General features: G+C 31.5%; 1 protein-coding gene across 1 annotated transcript; it reads left to right on the forward strand.

Moving 5' to 3' along the window:
• The first annotated feature begins 89 nt into the window (after positions 1–89).
• Positions 90–14,544, forward strand: LOC113514296 (ubiquitin-like domain-containing CTD phosphatase 1). The gene is made up of 5 exons (XM_026898342.3): positions 90–357; positions 1,328–1,509; positions 2,638–2,773; positions 7,799–8,010; positions 8,933–14,544. Exons 1-5 carry the CDS (start codon positions 186–188, stop codon positions 9,257–9,259), a joined length of 1,029 nt encoding a protein of 342 aa, XP_026754143.1. The 5' UTR covers positions 90–185; the 3' UTR covers positions 9,260–14,544.
• Positions 14,545–15,634: the final 1,090 nt, after the last annotated feature.

A 15,634-nucleotide genomic window follows, 5' to 3' on the forward strand; every position in this document is an offset into this window, starting at 1 on the left:
CATAGTAGTTATAAAACCTAGTACTGAATTGGCAACACGCAGCATGGAGCATGTTAAATGTCAGTCACAACGTCAGTCAGTGACGTCACCCACATTAAGTCAGTCGTTAATCAGTTCACTTTCCAAATTGTTTTGTTTATGTGTCGTATCATAAGACGATAGTTTTACATTATTTCACATGAAAAATGTGTGATATAAACGATAATCCGTTAAAGTTGAGTGTCAAGTGGAACGGAAAAGAATATGAAATACCTGAGTTTTCGCCATCCGATTCTGTGGCGATGCTCAAAATTGCCATCGAAAATGCCACCGGAGTACGTCCAGAAAGGCAAAAATTGCTCAATGTTAAATTCCAGGGTAAATAACACTTCTTTTTTTATGTATAAAACCTAACATTTATAATTTAAGAGTAGTTAAAATGTCCGAATTTTGCTAAAATTTCATTAACCTAGAAATCGAAATGTTAATAAAAAATTATAATTAATGAAAGTATTTTCAAGACCGCTTGTTTATGTAACACTTTCGAAATATTTACAAGAGCGAATCGCATTCTATGCCCTAGATATTTTTTTAGAAATTTACTATTTTGTATACAGAAATTTAAATTGCAACACTTATCTTACTACAAAAAATATTTACACTGTTAAACTTTTTTTAAAATGCTTCATATAGTTAGTGAATACCATGAGGAGCATATCACCCAAAAAAAAAAGATAAATGGTGAATATTGTATAGAGACATAAAACCATAGACCTCAAAAAGGGTGACATATAACAAAGGGGTACCACATTGCATTCTGTAATGTCTATGGTGCTGTTCAGGCCTGTAGGTGATGCTTACCACTTTCCATAGTGGATCATCAGCTTGTTTTACATTTCAAATATCCTATATAAAACAAACATAAAATCTTAATATGACAATTCAATTAAATAATTGTAGAGACAACTTTCTGCAGTATAACAACATGTCCAAAATTCCAATAGAAAGAGATAATATTATTTGTTTTTAAGACAACATTCAAATTTAGGAAAAAGATTCCCATCTTAAGGAGGGAAGATGGCAAACAACTCCAATCAGAAGCATCAAAGTTTATTTTCTTATTATTTTACTGCTTTATATCCAGTCAGTCTCTAGTTAGTCACTATTGTTAGTCATACTGTCTGTACTGTTATTATTTGTCTTGCTTTATCACATGTGTGTATTAATAAGGTCTACTATCAAGTTTAAAACTAATCCAGCATACCCAAATTTACCTACTTCGTAATTTCCAGTGCTGACTTTGTTACAATCATGGTTTTGTAATAAAGTTACTATTATTATTTTACAGGTAAAGTAGCTACAGATAACTTCACATTATCTGAGCTGAACCTCAAGCCAAATCTGAAGATTATGATGATGGGATCATTGGAAGAGGCAATCGAGGGTGCTCGGACAAAACCTGATGTTGGTGATGAGGTTGTCAATGATTTGGATATTGAAGAAGAGGAAGTTGACGTTGAAAATCAGGAAGTATGTAGTATCTTTTATTTGCATAAAGGGTCATCAGACACAAGTCCGCCTATTGGCACTTTTGTAGTTTGGAAAACTTAGTCCACTAGACAAATAGCAAACAAGTCTATTAATCTATTTATTTAAGGACAACTAACAAAGCATACATTTATATCTACTTAATTATATTAAGGTTACATTATACAATGCTGCCTCAATTAAAGGCCTCCACGACATGCGTATTCATAATATATTATTATTAGTATGAAAATTTATAAAAACTACAATACTAGTTATACAATAAATAGTTAGACTACAGACTATTGAATAATTGATGAATTGTTATCTCTAGTGAGTCTATGAGAAAGAACAAGACATTGGCTGTTGCTATCTTATGGACTCACTAGCCTATTCATAGCCAGAAGATTACAGATACAACAAGCAAGTAATGTTATAGCTTTCAGTAGGTTGTTTCGAATAATAATATAATATAATTTATTTGCTGAAAAACACGGTATACAGATGTTAGTAATAATATGTTAGGAACAGGCATGTTTTGTCAAAACAATGGCATGCAAAATTTTAATATTTATGGTAACTTCTTTTCAAATATTGCTAACAAAATATTATTTATGTGCTTATAAAATGGAATAATTTTTTAGTCCAACAAGTCCTTAATTGAGTAATATTGAATAAACATGTCCAAAAGCCATTTGTACAGTGTATTCTTAAATTTTGTCAGTATTTTTATATTTATAATATTTTCAATATTGGATATAGGATTGTAAACTTATTCGAATAGATTTGAATAAGTTTACAATCGACTTGATGGAAAGTGATAACCATCATCTATAAACATGAATAATACCATGGATATTGCAGAATACATAGTGATACCCATGATATTATAAATATATTAGATATTAACTATCCACTGCTGAACATAGGACTCCACCATAAGAAGAATTTTGCCAGTAATTGCGACGCTTAGCAGGCGGGTTAGCAACCCCAGTTACGCTTTGATAATGAAAACAAAGAGGTGGCCTATTCTATGCGGGGACCTCATGACAATTTATAAATATGTACTATTACAATTATATAATAGAAAATAATTTAATTTGCATTTAAACAATATCCTTTTTTTTTTAGATATATTTAGCAAAAATCAACAAAAGGGTTAAGGATTATAAAATAAATATATTGAATGAATCACGGCCCGGAAAGAAACTGCTTGTATTGGATATCGACTACACTCTATTTGACCACAGATCTGTTGCTGAAACAGGTATGTGAAACATTTCTTATATTACTGAGAATGATGAGAAAACCGTCCATCTGGAAAGTGGTAATTAGTAACTAACTACAGCCATCACTCAAATACGCCATTGCAAACATGTATTGCCACTCCGAAATTTAATAATAATAATAAATTCTTTATTTAAGTTACCAGGAGCCACACTATTTTTATATATATTACAATTGCCTGCCAAAGCTTTTTTTTATATCAGCCAGCATGTGAATCATCAAGACGATGGCAATCAAGAGGATCTGTAATTACCCTTAGATAGAGATGGGCAATCCACCTGGGTGGGTTTAAAGTCTGGTGGGTAAAAACCGGGTGTTTTGGGTTTATTGGGTTTAAACCCCATAAACACCCAAATTTTTGGGTGTTTATGATTTTGTACTTCATCATCGTCATCTCAGCCGCAAGACGTTCACTATACTGGACATAGACAATATTATTATGCAGCCTACAGAATAAAAAACTTTTAATTTGATTTTGAGTTTATTAAGAAAGAGATGAAAGTAAAATGTAAAACTACAGTCAATCACTGTCAGATTCAGAGTTATTACAAGCGATGAATTGTATAGGTTCGATAGGCTCTATTTCGTCTAAACTGTTATGTTCATTTACTTGCTCAATGAAAGCTTCTAAGGTATTTTCTTCATTAAACTGAATGTCCTCGCATTCAGCTTTATGTTTAAGATTCCAGTTATAACAAATGAATGAAATTTTTTCAGTTCTTTCAGTTGTAAGTCGATTTCTTTTGTTATTATGTATGTAGCCTTGGATACTAAAGGAACGCTCAGTGGCTGCCGAAGTACAGGGAGCTGATAGAATACGAATCGCTACTTTGCTTAACTCAGTGGAACCACAAATACCTTTCCACCATATTAGGGGCTCAATGCTATCTAATGAGCTCCATACAAATCCTCTGGCCCAAAAGTTTTCTTTAGCTTTATAACACGCCAAATCTGCCATTACATTTGACAAACTTAAGTGTTGGCTTAAATTGTAGATAAACTCCATACCCTTAAGTTCTTCCTCTTGAGTAAGTTCGACTCCTAGAGTCCTGGGGTCTAGAATATATGCTGCAAAATGTATTGGCCTCATTGCCATATTGCATCTTGAAGATACTGATGTTAGAATCTGCTGTTTGCTTTCTTCGCTCAATGTCGAAATCTCATTTAATGCAAAACGTATCTTAGCTTGTACATCTCTAAATGTAATGTATGTGCGATGCAAACGATTCTGGTCGCTCTCTAAGTAAAATATGCTTTCAGTGACTGGTTCCAAAATACTTATACATTCCCCTGTCTTCGTCCAGAAATCATCACTTAGAATTAAATCTTTAATATCTCTTGAAATTACCACATCTTCTCTAACTGTTAATATTTGCAAAGCTATCTTATTTGCTTTCAAACTTTTTAACGAAGTAACATGACTTCCCCATCTTGTAGCACAAGGCAATTTTAGTGTTTGTGTAGAATCTTCACCCTGCCTTGATTTTATCAACAAGGAACTTAATCGTTGACTCCTTTTAACAGTTTTTATTATATTTATGGCTTGCATAATAAACACAGTTACTTCTTGTATCTTTACAATATCTTGGCACAACAAGTTAAGGATATGTGCACAGCAACCGAGAGGAACAACATGTGGATATTTGAGTTTTGTTAATTCGAATGCCTTTTGTATATTTCTAGCGTTATCGCCAATAAGTACAAGAAACTTATTTGCTCCATACACTTTCATTACTTTTTCAACTTCTTGGCTAAGGTATTCACTAGTGTGAGGATTACTTTCTGTATTCAAACTTTTAACGTATGCAGGTTGAGGTTTTGATATAAGAAAGTTTATTATTCCTTCATTTCTTAAATTAGACCAGCCATCGCACTGAAGGTGTAAGTAACTACAAGCATTTAGTTCCTCATTTAACTCAAAACGCATTTCTCTATATATTTTATCTAAGTATTTTGTCGCTAAAGCTTTACGTGAAGGTATTTTAAATTTTGGTTGCAATTTTTCGAAAAATTGTATCCATAAAGGATGTTGCACCATCGATAATGGCGTCCCTGTTACAAATATAGCTCTCGCTAATTCTGTTTTTATATGATCATCGGTGTCTTGAAACTCAGCATTTATTGTAGTGTTAGCAGACGACGAGGGGCTTATAAAAGAATCATTTGTCTCTATCTCTGACAGTCCAGACATTTTGGTTTTGGACGAGCTATCTTTTATAAGTTTCATAGAGTCTTTTAATGTTTCTGGAGATTTTGGACAAGTGATAAGATGTTGAAGCATTTTGGCAGCATTACTGAATTTGTAGACCTTATTACAAAGCTTGCAAGAAACAGACTTGTTTGGTAAAGTACGGTAGTGCTCCCATATGCGTAAATCTTTAGGTCTCCCCATTGAACCTAAAAAAATGAACGATGATTAGTTGGTCTGACGAAAATTCAACAATAGAGTGCCTATTTTTTTACAATGATTATTTCTTGTTATTTACAATAAATTTATTAAAAAAATAATAAAATAAATACAAAAAACCTTTGTAAAATTACATCTCCTCGGAGGATTAAACGCAGATGCTAGTTTATTATCGTATTGTTCTGTATTTTTCTCAGCAACTTCTTTAATTCGATTAGGTACTTACGCATATTATGTTAAAAATAAATATCTAGTACACATCTTAGGCTATCCACCATTATTATCCAATGACGACTCTCAGCTAACTATGCACTATCATCCAAAATAAACGTGTATGGAAAATTTTATCCCAGTCGGTTGAGGATTGAGGATAATTGCATCAACATACGAACATACCTACATACTTTTATTTACATAACGCAAGCTAAATAAAAGCTTGTAATAATACATCTAATTTTAAGTTAAAATTGTTAAGTGATCATGATATAATTGTATCATTCAAAAATCCACTTATCTTTAATTATTTCTTGTTAAGTATAAATATTATTTCAAATCTGCTCCCTTAATATGCACTTTTTTACTGCTTTTCCTACCTAACACGTTACCAGGAAGTCACGTTACCAGAGTCAGAGTAATAGTGAACACGTTTGACAGTGATTGTCGTCGCCTCATATTCAGCGTCGACGAATAGGGGAATCCCCAGTCATAATGTATTGCATGCGTGGCGGTCTTACTTCAAATCCATAAACAAAGAGATAATTACAGAACTCGATACTAGATGGTGCTGTTTTTGTTTGAAGAAAGTTTGCGGGCTAAAATACATAGAATTTCATCAATGACTTCCACAAAGAACAACATTTCTGTTTTTTCTAAGTCCGTATCTCTTCCGTATATTTCATAAGATATAAGCTTGGGCTACATTGTTATGCAACGTGATTTTGTCGCTGTCTTGCTAGCAGGGTTGACAGATATACGATTTAAATCGTACTCATACTATTATTTGTCTATTTTTTAATGTACGATCGTAAAGATTATGATCGTAATTCGCACAAAAACATACGACTTTTTGGTTACCTGGCAACATTTTTATTATGAAACGAACATGCTCACATCATCAGTCACATGCAACAATTTATTGGGGATTTCCCCTTCACATCTGGCAGTCCTGCTTGCTAGAATATAGGTAAGTCAGCCACAGTTACTGACGATCGATATTTAAAGGGTATTGTTTTTGTGCTAAATATTTCATAAAAACGTTATTTAATACTTTGTGGATTATTAATTTAGTTGATAATCACTGGAAGTAAAATGGATGCTAATTTGAGAGATCAAGATCTTCGTATAAAACAGTTAATAAAAGAAAATCTACGTAAGTACTCTTTTTATACCTAGGTAGGTAAGGTATAATAAACACAAAAGGTACTTAGATCGCGTGTGTTCGAAGCATTTATTCTAATAAATTTAATTTAAAATTGTAGAAAGAAAAAAATGTCTGCCAAGCCGTAGCCGAAGCCGATCTCCAAATATATTTGGCGATAGTGAGACCCAGTGTCCAGATGATTTACCCAGCGTCGTCGCAACAAAGAAAAAAACGAGGATAAAGTAAAAGAAAATTTACTGAAAGAAGAAACAAACTGTTCTAAATGCTTAATTTATGGAGAAGAGGATAAAAGAAATGAGTATTTCGGACTGTTAGTGGCTCAAGAATTTAAATATATACGGCCATGTGTGCGAACGAGGTGTTATGAAGAAATTTTAAAGTATCTACGGGAAGCAAAAGGCCAACATGTTGATCAACTGCAACATGAAAACACTGAAAATTAATTACTTTCATTTTATTATATATAGATTTTTAAAATTTCCTGAAATATTATTAGTTAACGTTTTATTTAATATTGTAGAATTGATCAATACAATTTATAAAAATAATTTATTGGTATTACTTACATATTTTCAAAAAAATACGTAAAAACCTATTTTTTTGGGTGATTATGGGAGTTTATGGGTGTTTATTGGGTTTTTACCAAAGCACCGGGTTTAAACCCGGTGCTTTGCCCATCTGTACCCTTAGATAGTATTAGAGCTAACCCAGAAATTACACATCAGAGATTTTTTTTTTATTCAACTTAGAATGGCAAACAAGCTGATGAAAAGTGGTAACCGTCGCCTATAGACATAAGCAGTACCATGGACATAACAGAGTATACTGTTTCGTTCATGATACTCTCCATGCGTTGCCATTCCTGAGGACACAGGTGTTATTCTGTACCCAGTAAATTCACGCCATATCCCACCCTTTAAGCCAAAACACAGTCATGCAAACACAACTGCTTCATGGTTGAAACACGAATGGGACAGAGGACTTCAACTTTTGTACAAAGTCTCCCTGTGGTGAAAATTAATATTATATATTATGTGTACCTGAATGGAAAAAGCATCTATATTGTTTGTATATAAAGCATAACATATATGATACAAAAATAATATGATAAATATTTAATTTTGTTGTTAATAGCTATATATTATAGCTCTTTGTAATACTAGTATAGACTATTGTTTTTCACTTGCATCCTATACACAAATTTCTTTCTGTTTCAGGATATGAATTAATGCGACCATTCCTCCACGAGTTTCTTACGTCAGCGTATGAAGACTACGATATAGTAATATGGTCAGCTACCGGCATGAAGTGGATAGAAGAGAAGATGCGGCTGCTTGGTGTCTCCACACACCAGGACTACAAGATAATGTTCTATTTGGACTACTTAGCCATGATTACAGTGCACACTGCAAAATATGGCACAATTGATGTGAGTCTCTTAATATTTTTATAATCCTGAAGATGCTTGACCGTAGCAGGAGGACGAGTTCCGGGTTGGGGGGGGGGGGGATTTTGGGGCAATTCCCTACTTGGAAAGGCCCAGTGCCCTACCTTAAAATGAAAGGCCCCAAGAAAATTAGACAGATTCGATTTTTCGAAGTCACTTAATTATGGCTTCTGCCTTACCAAAAAGTTTCTTTGCCCTACCTTAAACTTGGGTCTAGCTACGGCCCTGTGAAAATGTGAAACTAGTTTTATTTTACTACACCGTAATAGTTCTTTTTATATAGTAGAAAAATACTATTTTTTACTTTATTATCATACTACTTGCCATGGGTAGGAGATTTATCCTCACCAACCAAAATGCTCACACAAGTGCGGTTTAAAAAGAGTTTTCTCCCACGAATGCTCAGGTTATGGAGTGGTCGATAACGCACGCGTGATCTGTCGCATCGCGTGATCCTGATGTTATAGGTGACGGTAACCCCATTTACCATCATATGGGCTGAATGCATGTTTGTCATTTTAAGTTGCATAAAAAAAACTATAAAACAAAGTCGCTTCCCGCTGATGATCCCTCTGTATGTCCCTCGCTTAGATCTTTTAAACTACACAACGAATTTTAAGGCAGTTTTCATCTAATAATGATTCAAGATTAAGGATTATACAATACATACAATTTAATATAACAAAATAATGTATAATGGAATTATTCCTTTTTATTAGTACTATAAAAAAGTCAGCAATGGTATATGTCTATATTATACCAATAGCTTTCTATAAATCATTTTAATGTTTAAATAATTGATACAAAATATGTACAGTATGAATCCGCATTAGGTTCTACATTACACCCATGCGAAGCCAGGGTGCATCATTAATATAATATAATTTTATATTGCATCTTTCAGGTCAAACCACTAGGCGTAATATGGGGTAAATACCCACAATACAGTTCAAAAAACACAATAATGTTTGACGACATAAGAAGAAACTTCATAATGAACCCAAAGAGTGGCCTCAAGATCCGTCCCTTTAGACAAGCACACTTGAATAGGGATCGAGATAGGGAACTATTGCATTTATCCACCTACTTACGGGATATAGCACAATACTGTGATGATTTCGACCAGCTAAACCACAAAAAATGGGAGAAATACAAGCCAGATAAGAAAACGCAGCAAGCGGGCAGTAAAAGGAAAGCTGAGGACAGTGCACCGTCCACACCTAAGGAATGACGCTAGAACTAAACTGTACAGACCGACAAGGGCACGCAATGGTATTTAAACATGTCACAAAATATTACCACTAATTTTCTAGGAAGCGTAAAGTGAAAAATTTAACACAATAATAATTATGTTACCTTTGTAAAATAATTATTATGAAAAATAATAAAAGGAAATGTATAATGTATGGGGCCTAGTAAGTGTACAGTACCCCAAAACTTTAAGAAAAGTACAAGAATTTTCATGAAAATTTAAATTAATTAACTAAACAGTTTATGTAAACTAATTTGTTTTTATCTATAATTTCTATATATAATGGCTTTAATATCTAAATCTAATAAATAAATACCACGTCTTTAACAGTTATTTAATAATTTCAAGTCAATGTCAACCAAAATTAAGAAATATTAAATTCTGAATTTATTTTATGCCATTCATAAAGCAAAATTGTATAAAAAAAAATTATAAATATTGATTGTTTTTTTATATATATATATATAACTGTATATTTAAATGGGCCTAGGCTCCATACAGGTCTAAAACATTTTCGACAGAGATTCACATTGACATTTCCAGTAAGAAATAACATTAACTAAAGCTTTTATTCATTTTTAATTCATGTTTAAAACTTATAAATAATGATAATTAAATTTCTCTAATAGACAAAATTTAAAAATATGTCTGTCGTTCCATTTTGTCTTAATTGCATTTTTAATTTGTTTACAGACTTGCTAGCAGGCTATAATATAATGTATATTAAGAGGACGAACATTATAAAGCAAACTGTTTATTTTTACTTATATTATCTAAGTACCCTATATTTAGCAAATAAAAAACTGATTGATCAATAAGAGTGATAAATTATATAATTTGAAATTGAGATCATTATTGGCAACTTTATAAAAAGTGACCTTACAAAATTAAGCTGTATAATTTTTAAAAGGAAACCTAATTTGAAGAATGATAAAAATATTTACCTGCCATATTAAAATTACGTCTTAACTCTCGAGTTAACAAGTATGGCTCTAGATTGTTGGTAATTTTTTGTGTTTCAAAATGACTTCAAAAAGAAGGAGGTTCTTAATTTGTTTGGTTTTTTTTTTATGTCTGCAGATAAAATTTTTAAGCAAATCAGTTGAGTAGATTAGTTTTTAGCTTAAAATACTTGTTATTTTTTCATAATTGAAATCGATTTTTTATGGGACACAATCTTTATTTTTCCAAAATGTTAATTATCAATGATGGAACGCAAACTTAAAATGTTGCTAATGATTTGAATTTCATCTTCTATAAAGTAAAATCAAAAGAGAATGTTACGCTTTGAAATTGGATAATATAAGTGATAGCCTGCATAATTTTGAACACTAGAGGCAGGGAGAACGTTAAACCTCTATAGACTAAGAATCCTGAGTAAGTCATAAACATTCATTTGATTGATTGATTGATTACAGTTGTGATTTTTTTAAGTAATGTAGCTATTAGATTAATACAGTGAGATCAAAATAAGAATAGGAAAGTTTTACCTTAACTTGTCCTCTCACAAAATACAACTATTTTTATCTCATAAAAACAGATAACATTTTTTTTATATTTTTTAAACAAAATCGTATAAAGAAATAAATATGGAATGCAAATATTTATTTAACAGGATCGCCGGTACTGTCCTTAATCTATGCATTTAACATAAAGTATGTTCTGACAGTTGACTTTACCGCCATATTTTGACAGAATGTTACAAAATGGCTGAAACCTATACTTATTTTTATCACACTACAATATTAACATATTTTTGTATCACAATGAACATGTTTAGAAAATTATATTTAAATATTTAGTTACCTAAATTAGTTACAGTATAAATAATTAATTACATCGTCGCATTGCGTGATAGGTATTGAACATTTAAAATTCCATTGCCACCAAGCCGAATTGTGCCCTATGTCGGTGGGTTACGGTTGTCAGTCAAATCGCCTTAATCGCTTACAAGACTGCGTATAGAATTAGTTGTACGTCAGTGTGTATTTACCACAGAACAGAAAAACGCTTAGGAATGGCATCACATTTTATTTTAAATATTGCCAGTAAATTAATGCTTATAGGAAATGTTTTATTTTTAATCTGAAACGAAATAGAAATCGTATTTCGTATGAAATCTTAAATACAATCCGAAACATTAAAGTTGGTTTGTAGGAGGTTTTAGTTCTTAAAAATAAGGTATTTAATGTATAAAAGAACGTTATACAGATTGTATAATAATAAAAATTAATATCATCTCTTTAAGGGAGTGTTGCACCAGGAAAACCAAACATAATTACTTTTAGAAACATGTGTAATTTTTTAAAAAGATGTTAATGGCAGGAATGGCCATCCTGCCTGCACTATCGGCGGGCAGGATACCACACTCTTGCTAACTTATATATTAGAAGCATTGCTTAAAATGGGCAGTTCAACATTTTTTATTATTTTTACATCAATGTTTCTTTGAAACAAATGTTCAATTTCAATGGTACAACAGTTTCTTAAAAAGATGCTTATATTTTCGATTCTCCTCTGAATACTGTACGTTATTTAATGGAATTGAACTTTAACCGTAATAGGTTCGATTTCATTCGTATTTTAAATAAAGTATTTATACAATAGACTCGTCACTTGTTTTTCTGTTCTATGATATTTATTGTACAGTCATATTTATATTAACAATGTATGGTCGTATCTCCCATAGAATCTTTATTTATTTTGATGTGTTATAGAAATAATAATAGAACCATTATTTCATATGTAATCTTGGATCATATACCTCAAGTGACTTAATACAAATGCTTTCCTAAAAAGAGGCAAATTTATTTTATTTATGTGTGTGTTTAATAAGGATACCAGAGTGCATACTTATTACTCAGTAAGTAGAAGTATATAAGTAAAAAAAAAATATAAATATTTAAATAAAATTTTTCGTCCACATTTACAATAACGGGCTATATTCAGTGTAATTATTCATATTAATGCTTATTTTCATTAATAATCTATTTAAATAAACTTAAAATGAGTCAATCTTTTGCATCAATTAAAATGGCTGCCATTTTAATTAATACATTACATTAATTTTCTACCTTTCCCCCTTTGGGATGAACAGTGAATCATGTATCTACATAATGTATATTTATATTAAAAGAGAAAAAGTAGTACCTAATTTAAATTTAAAAATCTAATAAAAGATTTGGGGATTTTAACTAATTACTAGCAACACTGAAAAATAGCGAAATAAAAAAAATATGAATAAATTTTGTGCAGTTGGTTTCAACTAGTTTTTTAACACTCCAATCTCCATCTTAAGGTATATGATTTAAGACTTAGGTAGTAATACACCAATATATTATTAATTGACATAAATCACTCATAAGTAGAGTGGCATGTGTTAAAAAAGGGAAATTAATTTCCGCTTTCTATGCTTACGCCGCTTGTTAATTTTTATGTCCAAATGGCAACACTAAAGTGACATAAATTATGGTTATATAGCCATAGACTGAGTATAGCTTTCGGTTCAATTGGCAATCACAATATAGTAATCTGTTTTTATTATACTTGGCAAAGTAGCACCATAACGATTCCTTTGTACCTTTTTGTTACGCACTGTAAAAATTAAACAGTAAAAATAATAATAAATTGAACAAAATTAAATATAAAGGTCCTTTTAAAGGTGTGTTCTACTGTTTAATACCCCCAAAAGAACATCCTTACTAATATTATAAATGAGAAAGCGAGTTTGTTTGTTTGTTATCTCATAGCGCCTTCACGACTTAACTGATCACTATGAAATTTGGTATACACGTGCTAGATAGAATGGAGAAGGCTACTTTTTATTCCGATCACGCGGAAGAATTCCTAGGTAAAAGCTTGTAGTTGATATACGACAAAAAATTTTGGGCCTCCAGTTATTGAAACTTAGTATGGGATATTCTTTACCGTTACCTGTACCTTTACCGTTTTTTTGTTTTTTTATTTTTGGCTAAACTAAATGCCAAATATCGAAAAATAGATTATGTATTTTATTTATACAAATGTCCTGAAAAAATAATATTTAATAATGTATTATTTTTTCAGGACATTTGTTTTGAAGATCTGAAAATCTGCTCCCTTTTTTATGTCAATTAAAAATAATCGGCAAAACGACCGCTGGACGGGCGATAAACAAAAAAATCTAATTGAAAAAACCGAAAGCCCTAATCTCAATGACTCATTAAACATTTTGATTTATATATTTACTGTTATTAATCATTATACAATATCACATAGATTAATTAAATTCACAGCATAATAGAGTAAGGTAAGGGAGCGAGTATCCACAGCGGCAACGTTAAAGATAACCTGTTATGAAGAGCGACAAATATTATTGCCCAGAGTACAGGGCCGTAGACACAAGTTTAAGGTAGGGCAAAAGAACTTTTTGGTAGGGCAGAAGCCATATTTAAGTGATTTAGAAAAAACAAATCTGTCTAATTTTCTGGGGCCTTTTATTCTAAGGTAGGGCATTGCCCCTAAATGCCTCCTGCCACCTAGCTACGGCCATGTCGGAGTGTTATGACTTTATAAATTAAAAATAATTAGAGTGTGACGTAAACGAATAGAATTTCGACAGTACGCTACAAGAGACTCTGTGAGCAAGATAATTAAACTGTTGTTTCAGTGAAGACTTATTTTGGACCTGATAGTGAATTTTGTTTATACTGGTCGAAAGCAGAACAGCATTTAAAGCGTCCGGTAGACGATTTAACATGTGATTTGTAGTTTTTTAATTAATGAAAAAAGAACAGTTGTATTTTATTTATTGTGTTTTAAACTAAGCAATTGGATAAACTGAAAAAAAAAAAACAACGTAGATACAAACACAGTTTCTCTCGATACAGAGACAAAAATATTTATTGTAAGATAAATGCAAATGAGGCGGTTAATGGGTTAAACGTTAAATTTGATTAAGTGTGATCGTTTATTGGACACTTAAGATACAGCATTTTATATTGGAGCCGATTTTGAGATGATATTTCTCTAAAATTATATATTGATAGTTTGGCGAAATTATCGTTTTATAGATAATCATAATCTAAATTTATAATAATTATAAATGTATTATTACTATTTAGAATAAAGATTACGCTGTGAATTGTAATTTAAATTTTACAGATCGATTTAGAGAAATGTCGCCTCGGAATCATCCCTATTGTAGTGGTCGGCAGTATTTAAATATTTAAATGGATTATATTTGTATATGTGAATAAACTTGTGATTCATTTTGGCAATATAAAGACCTGTTTCATTCGTTTTCTTCAACTATGCATACCCCGCCTGCGGGAAAGAGATTGTTAGTAATGGAGACTGAGAATCCCAATATACCCTACCAGGTCGACCTCCACCTCTCTGAAAACTATTGCGGTTATTTCCTGGCGAATTCATCGAGATGAGCTAACTGGCCTGTCTTCATATTGACTTGCCATTGATTGCTGGTGCCTCGTTAACGTATACGTACCAATAACGCAAGCAGGGTTACCATAACACTTTCATCTTATAAAAAAATATACATGTATGACAAAATACAGACACGTCTATCAAAAAAATCGAATCGACAATAAATTTATTCACTTGGATCTTTTTAGCCACAGTTCTGTATGCATTAATTTTAAAAATAAGCATCTGTCTAGATAGACTTATTATAACACACTTATTATCTAAGCTCTAAATAGTATAACTAGACAAATATGGACCGTATTTTAAGTTAGACCTTCAAGCATACATCAATGAAATCCGCTATCAATTTGATGCAATAGTTTTTGTATGATGTCGAAACAAGGCAAAAAATAAAAAATACTTTCTATGAATGATAGATATTGAGACCCTTAATATTAATTGCTCTTTTAATTTCTCCTATGTACAGAAATCGTCTTGTTGCAATTAGAGACATGTTTAGATTAAATGAGACTAAACGTCACTGCCAAATACATGAGGTGTGTGCATATTATAAACATGTAAGTGAAATGTTTTATACTTCATCTTTGAAGTTAGGAAAGAAATTTGTACACTAATCACCGTTTACGATATCAATTTTGCCAAATTCGTAATGTTTTGTTATATCTGGCCACATTGTCTAGAAAAAATCCCACATCCCTATTGCCTCGATTATTGTGTTGCTACTTTCTAAAATATCTACCATTAAATATATAGATAGAATAATAAATATGGCAGCATTTCCATATTTAAAATCTAAACAATACTTATTAATTTAAACAATTTTAAAAATTACAAAGAGTAAATTAATTTATTTGTAAAACTATAATGTAGTGTCTTAATAGGTACACAAAGTTTGTACCTTGTGATGTGAAGTTACACTTTGTCTATCTA

Source organism: Galleria mellonella, unplaced genomic scaffold (genome assembly GCF_026898425.1).
Source record: "Galleria mellonella isolate WM207_F2 unplaced genomic scaffold, CSIRO_AGI_GalMel_v1 utg35, whole genome shotgun sequence".
Lineage (NCBI taxonomy): Eukaryota > Metazoa > Arthropoda > Insecta > Lepidoptera > Pyralidae > Galleria > Galleria mellonella.